Raw genomic sequence first — 7718 nt, forward strand, 5'->3', positions numbered from 1 at the left:
ACAGATGTTACACACTATAGCTTTAAGCATGTGACCTGACATTGAAAGACACCTTGGAGAGAAATGTTTAGTGGTGTTGTTGCTTTAAAGTTTAAACAATTAACCTGCTCCACTCTTGGATTGGTGTAATCAATTTAGCCATACAGCCTAGCAATGCCCAGTGTAAATATACCCTGCGTTCCAAATCACATACTCTTTCTTTTTACTACACTACATACTAAAGTACAGAAGAGTTTTAGGGCCACAAGAGAGAAAAAACAATCAGATAAGGAAGATTGTTATTCATTATGTTGAGAAATGTCAAGAATAAAGACGAATACTCCAAAATGCTATTGGAGTTAGTGGGGTATTTATGTATTTTCAGCATACTACATTTGACGTGCATGTATTGGGACATACATCTTTTTCTGGCATACTAAATAGTAGGGAAGTACTGGTATTGGAATACAGGGATAGACTCCAGCAACCCTCTCTACTGGTCATTTGCTATGTAATTTGCAATCAGAACATTCTGCAGGGGCCATCTGGACATGCGAGCACTGAGAATGAGTTGAGGGCATTTTACCCTTGAGTTCAATTGGTGGATAAAACTATTGACTTGAAGGTCTTTCAGGCAAACCTTTTGGATTAGGATTTAGGAAGCCAGGTCTGGCATACTGGAAAAGCCTGTGTTTATGAACTATAGTCTACTTAATTAATAAAAGTTAAATTTGCCATTATTAATCTGACAGTCACATATTTACATTACCTCATCTCAATGCATCCGGCGGTCTCTTATTCACTCACTTACCCAAACGCTATGCTGGTATGGGTATCTATCTATCTATCTATCTATCTATCTATCTATCTATCTATCTATCTATCTATCTATCTATCTATCTATCTATCTATCTATCTATCTATCTATCTATCTATCTATCTATCTATCTATCTATCTATCTATCTATCTATCTATCTATCTATCCATCCATCCATCCATCCATCCATCCATCCATCCATCCATCCATCCATCCATCCATCCATCCATCCATCCATCCATCCATCCATCCATCCATCCATCCATCCATCCATCCATCCATCCATCCATCCATCCATCCATCCATCCATCTATCTATCTATCTATCTATCTATCTATCTATCTATCTATCTATCTATCTATCTATCTATCTATCTATCTATCTATCTATCTATCTATCTATCTATCTATCTATCTATCTATCTATCTATCTATCTATCTATCTATCTATCTATCTATCTATCTATCCATCCATCTATCCATAAGAACAACATTGATGCAATTACAGGACATTAGCAAAAAAACTTAATCTTTTTTGTTGTTGTTCCTTTGCTGGTATTATGTCACATCTAGCATTGTAGATAGGCTATTACATCATTCTGCATATCATGCTTGAAGGATGAAATGACGCTCATGATCAGATAGGGGCTTTGTGGTGTTTTTTATTAAGTGTTCTTGTTTAGCTTGAGACGGTGAGACTGATATTTAGTGTAGTCACCACTAAGCGAGTTTTAGAAGTCCGGTAGGTGGCAGTGAATGTTCTCAGGTAGTAGGGAGGGCAGGTTGTGTGTGTGTGTGTGTGTGTGTGTGTGTGTGTGTGTGTGTGTGTGTGTGTGTGTGTGTGTGTGTGTGTGTGTGTGTGTGTGTGTGTGTGTTGTGTGTGTGTGTGTGTGGGTGTGTGTTTATAGGCGCGCGTGTCTGTGCGCGCGCGGCGAGGGGGGCGTGTATTCCTCTTTTCCTCTTGCACAAGCGCTCCCAGTCCCATGTTGCGTAGTCTGCTGGAACCCTGACGTGGAGAGAAGCAGCCGAGCCTTGTAGTAGAGCAGTGAGTGACAGACTAGAGTTACGGCGAGAGGGCAGATCACAAAGTGCCTGCAGGCTGCATGCGCTTCCCCCGCGTGCGCTCCACAAAAAGTCGCACTAGACCGGCTTCACTGGCTTCACAAAAAGCTGGAAGAAGGAAAGGAAGGAACTAAAACTAAACATTCATCATTGACTTGAGGGAGCGAGAGCGATGCACTGGCAGCATGGCCAAGTGGTTCAAGGAGCACCTAGGATTCAAAACTACCAAAGCACCCCCTCCGGCGCCTCCGAAGCCCGACTACAGAAACTGTCACACCGGTGTGCCCAGCAGCTGCGGCGGCGGTGGGGTGCCCCTCTCCGGAGCGACCTTCCCCAGCCCCGTACAACCGGACATCCTCGCTGCTTACAAACTACAGAAGGAACTGGACTTCGAGGACCCGTACACGCCAGGTGGGAATATATCATTCGCCTCTTCGGTCAGTACCGTGGGCTCGTCGCCGGATATCAAGTACGTGTCGCCCAAACACCGACTGATCAAGGTGGAAACAATCGAAAAGAGCAGCCCGGCTCCGGGAGGAGGAGGAGGCGGTGGCGGCGGAGGTGGTGTGACCGTCACTCAAGCTGTTGCTCTCGGGAGCGTTAAGTCTCCAACCTCGCCCCCCTCGGAGAACGACCACAGCAAGGAGAAGGTGGGTTGAAGTTTGGTCCAAAACATTGCTTAATTGTTTATAAACTCACCCCTTGATTTCTTTACACAAAAGAACAGACAACTATTCACCTTTAATGAAAACGGACTAATTAAGCTACTCTTACTTTTTTTTTTAACTGTAGGCTAGTCCTGTTCGTTTTTAACTTTCGCAATCTTGTCCCTGATCTTGTCTTGTATTGACATTGGATACATAATGTCAAATGTGGTGTATGAAAATTGGTCATGACTGTGTGTGTGACATTCTTGGAAAATAATTTTTAATCTCAATTAATTTTACCTGGTTAAATACAAGATAGGATATTGAATGAAGCTGAACAAACATGTAGGCTAATCTGTGAGGCTAGTTGTTCTAAATTGAAATCAATGAATCTCTCTTAAACCCGCACCATATCCTTCTTGGAGCTGACATGCCCTGCGTTCCAAATCACATACTTTTTTTTTCACTACACTACATACTAAAGTACAGAAGAGTTTTAGGGCCACAGGAGAGAAAAAAAAATCAGATAAGGAAGATTTCTTCTCATTATGTCGAGAAATGTCAAGAATAAAGTAGAATATTCCAAAATGCTATTGGAGTTAGTGGGGCATTTGTATTTTCAGCATACTATAATTGACGTGCATGTATTGGGACATCCTCAATCTTTTTCTGGCATACTAAATAGTATGGAAGTATGGGTATTGGAACGCATGGGATGGTGTGTGTTTGTGGAGCACTTGACCTACACCAGTGAGGAAGGAAGCGTCACAACCGGCATAACTCGTTATCACAACCGCACATCGTCCGACCACATGAGTTGCGACATCTCAAGCGCTCTCTCTGTCTAATAGCTAACCTGCAATACAGGGAGTGCTGTGGAGGGAAGGGACACACACACACACACACACACACACACACACACACACACACACACACACACATACACACACACACACACACACACACACATACTTTCGTGCTTTCTTTGCTCATCCTCAGCTTTATTCACAAGCAACAGTGTGATGTATAGCCGCTCCAATTTGAGCCCCTCTAAATATCACAGAAAGACCTTGCGTTTATCTTTTCACCTTTGTGGTTTGTGGCTAATACAGGTAGCTGGTGGTCTCACTCACATCAACATAAAAGTGAATGTTGTACAGATAGATAGACAGATAGATAGACAGACAGACAGGCAGTTAGACAGACAGACAGACAAGCAGACAGACAGACAGACATGCAGAATGTGTTGCATGCAGGCCGTGCCTTGCGCCTTGGAGCACACAGGTCCGTCACGTCATGTCAAAACTCCTCAGGAATTTCCTTCCGCCTCGTCCGGGTTCATTTAGGAGAAACGTGAGCCGTGCGGAGCCACAGAGGTTAAGGACATACGGTATACCATGATGAGTGTGTTCCCACTACAGGAATGTGTCAGTGTCTACACAGCTCATGTACACACACAGGAGAAGGCAGCAGGGCCCTGTGAAAATCCACACTGTTCAAATGCTACACTGTTTCTTCCTCCACCGGTTGTGGTCAACTTGATGTCACCCTCTCGACACTTCCTACGTGTGTGTGTGTGTGTGTGTGTGTGTGAGTGTGTGAGAAAGTCCTCCCTCCTCACGCCCCTATGTTTGCATTCGCACCTGTCTCGTGACATGTGGCGAGTTTGTTTCACAGTTGTTTTTTTGACTTCAACACTTTTATCTATAATCTACATTGTCTGTGGCCTGTCACAGAGAGAGAGAGAGTGTGTGTGTGTTTGTGTGTTTGTGTGTCTATGTGTGTGTAGGAACAAGACCCCCAGTTTTGATCACACAAACTTTGTCAGTGACATCTCTATATTTCCCCCATGGCCTCAACACAAAGATCACAAACCATACAAACCGAAAAACTCATAAATCTGTCGCCTTTGCTTCTGTGCTGTGTTTGTTTTTCCCCAAACTGTCAAACGCTATTTTCAGTTGCTTACATGATACAATCAGTCTACAAGGTTTAATAATCATACAGCTATGTGACGGACAGGGTAGCTGGTAATTAGCTGGGGCTTTGGGCAAAATACCCCTCAAAAATCTGAATTTGGCTTTCATTTTGCGGGGTGGGGGGGGGGCTTTAAAGGTGGAGTCAGCTATTCTGGAGAATGTTTGTTGTCAAAATCACTTATTATCTTCGCACAATCCGATAGTTGTCTGTACTTTGTGTGCTGTAGAGAAATCCAGTGTTACAAATAGCCTAGGCTCTGTAAACGGGCATGTTGGTTGCTACGATGGGCTCCCTTTTGTTTCACATAGCAGTTTACAGAGCCCAGGCTGTGTAATTATTACACCATATTTTTTTTGAGCACCTACACAGTACACTTGATAAGATATTCACTGATTTTGACACAAAGTGATTTTGTCAACAAGCGTTCTCCAGAATCGCTGACTCCACCTTTTTATTAATCATACCGCCATGAAAGGGGGGCGCCCTTAGCTCAGTTGGTAGGGCGTCCCCCCCCCCCCCCCCCCCCCCATGGGCCTCGGCCAGAAGCGGACCCGGGTTCGATTCCAGCCCGCGGTCGTTCTCTGCATGTCACTCCCCTCTCTGCCCCATTTCAACTCTGTCTCTCTACAATAAAAGCATAAAAATGCCAAAAAAAATGTATCTTTAAATCATACCGCTATGTGTTATCAGTAACAAACAAGCATAAAAAAAAAAACATAATTTACAATTTTCAGCCAGACACCAGTGCAGCTGCTCAAAGCTGATTAAAACAAATTACAGTTGTCTGGCGTTAATTGAAGCTCATTTGGATTGGAGTCCAGATGCCTCTTGCTTCTCCTCTCTCCCTCTCTCCCTCTCCCTCTCTCTCTCTCTCTCTATCTCTCTCTCTCTCTCTCTCTCTCTCTCTCTCTCTCTCTCTCTCTCTCTCTCCCCCTCTCCATGCACACATATGGCTTCAACAAGCCCAGCATATGACTGTATACTATAGTATGGGTCTTATATGCCTCACACACTTACTACCACCACCACCACCAGTATGAATGATGTAGCATAGCGGCTAAATCAGTAGTGACAGCTGGTGGGCTTAAGCAATATGTCGAGAGAAGGGCTTTAAAGGTTTCTTGTCAGGTGCTGAAGGCTGAGTTAAAATGGTGGAGAGGTGGAGAGAGGGAAGTGAGATGGGGAAGCAGATAATATGGGGGTTTTATTTTTGTAACCTGTCGTCCTGGTTTGTCCTTCCTCTTCAAGCTTGAGATATCTGGTGCTGTCGGAGTGAGTGTGAACAAATAACATAACGCCTATGGACTTGGACATAGTCTGTGGCGTGGTTACAGATGCACTTATTTTCAGTTCCAATCCTTATAGATACATATAAAGCTCTGGAAAAAAATTAAGAGACCTCCAAATATTCAGTGTCTCTTGTATGACTATTTAGAGGCATATGTTTGAGTAGAATGAACATTTTGATTTTATACTATAAACTACTGGCAACATTTCTACCAAATTCACAATAAAAATATTGTCATTTAGAGCATTTTGTAGAGTAATGTAGGGATGAAGATTTAAGAAAAATCCAGACTGGTCTCTTAATTTTTTTCCGGGGCTGTATTTGCCGATACCTATACTGATTTTTACAGGAACGTTTTAGGACTTCTGGAGAAATAAAAAAAATCTAATAACTGAACTGTATCAGAATAGAATTCTAGAATATTTTTCTCTTGGGTGTTTCCCTTTGTAGACGGTCCCCTCCCTGTGCTCTCGTCTCACAGCCCGCTGCACATAGAGAGCAATGTTATTAGTGGACGTCTGCTTACAGTCAAAATGAGGTTGTAGCCCTTTGTCTGCCTTATGCCCATAGCAAAGATGGCTCCTTTGTGATTTAGTAATCGTCTCCCTTCTGAGTTATTGATCTCGGATGTTCAAATATGTCAATTAATTTTCAACGCAGCACCAACAACTGCACAGAAACAACACCAGCATCATTGATCAAAGAGACCTGGATTAACCTGATATTATATAGACTATTGAATATGGATTGATACAAGGAATGTCCGCATCGATTGAAACATCAATGAAGACAGTTCGATATCCAATAAGTGAATTACGGCCTTAACGACACCTAATAATGATAATGGATGGTATCGGTGCCATCTCTGTACCGCACAATCCATCATAATAATTAGTACGCTGTATTTGATTTTGTAAAAAAAACTTTAAGCCCAGCTGAATGTCACCTGATATATGCCTCAGGAGAGAAGGGAATGCCATGTCGCCTTGCATGCTTTGTTAGCTGTGGTTTATCTGTGTGTGTGTGTGTGTGTGTGTGAACATGAATTATTTCTCATCTGTCATAAAAATGTCTTATTATGCATAATATCAAAGAAGTCTGCTCTCCACACTCCCTATGAACTAATGCTTGTTGCGAGGTCTTCTGTTCAAACTTTTTGTTGAGGATTACAGCTTGTCTGGGAGCTGAGGATTTTCCTTTCCTCCGTGGCTGGCCATAATAACTGTTTCTAAGTCGTTGTCAGAGGTAGTGCTGTAAAGGTAAAAGTAGGATTATTCCATTATACAGACACTTGTATCAATGGGCTCAACGGACAGTCAAAAGGGGCCTCTAGAATTAACACAAACTGAAAGTTCCTCGTAGCCACTTTCAGGCGTTAAAAGGTTGAGACCGTATGGAGAGCGCACACTATGTTTTGTTGTTCGGTGGCGCGTGACGTCGAAACAGTTTTATAGGGACTTTTCTCAGGCATTTGGGCAGTGATTAAAATGAGAACATGTGTTTGTGGCTTGTAGCTCACGCACACTCACTCACACACACACACACACACACACACACACACACACACACACACACACACACACACACACACACACACACACACACACTCACTCTCACACAAACACACAACCATTGGATACACTCTCACTCATACATTGAAATCATAGTGTATGGAGTCAGTAGTATTTATTTGTAAAACATCTGTGAGTATCTTGAAAAGTGCTTTATACGTCTTATCAATTAGTAGCTTTGTAAAAATCTCTGTCTTCTGTTCCTATCAGCCCAGACTAAACAGTGTCTGCTGCAGAGTTAAAGAGCACACCAGTGTCTTAACAGCCCTGCTGCCTGCTCACATTGATGTGTTAATTACTTGACTCATGAATGCTAATTATATCAGCGCTTACCTGATGCCTGAAATGCCAATAGCAGCATCAAGTGCATTTGA

The 7718-nt window shown here is 42.8% G+C and overlaps 1 protein-coding gene across 1 annotated transcript; it reads left to right on the forward strand.

The window, feature by feature from the left end:
• Positions 1 to 1813: 1813 nt before the first annotated feature.
• On the forward strand, positions 1814 to 6268 carry LOC307251745 (uncharacterized protein; the record flags this gene model as incomplete). The annotated part of the gene is made up of 2 exons (XM_080029153.1): positions 1814 to 2508; positions 6224 to 6268. The coding sequence occupies exons 1-2, from the start codon at positions 2044 to 2046 to the stop codon at positions 6266 to 6268; spliced, it is 510 nt and encodes a 169-aa protein (XP_079885279.1). The 5' UTR covers positions 1814 to 2043.
• Between the last annotated feature and the right edge of the window lie 1450 nt (positions 6269 to 7718).

Source organism: Ammodytes marinus (assembly GCF_949987685.1).
Source record: "Ammodytes marinus genome assembly, chromosome: 1".
NCBI lineage: Eukaryota > Metazoa > Chordata > Actinopteri > Uranoscopiformes > Ammodytidae > Ammodytes > Ammodytes marinus.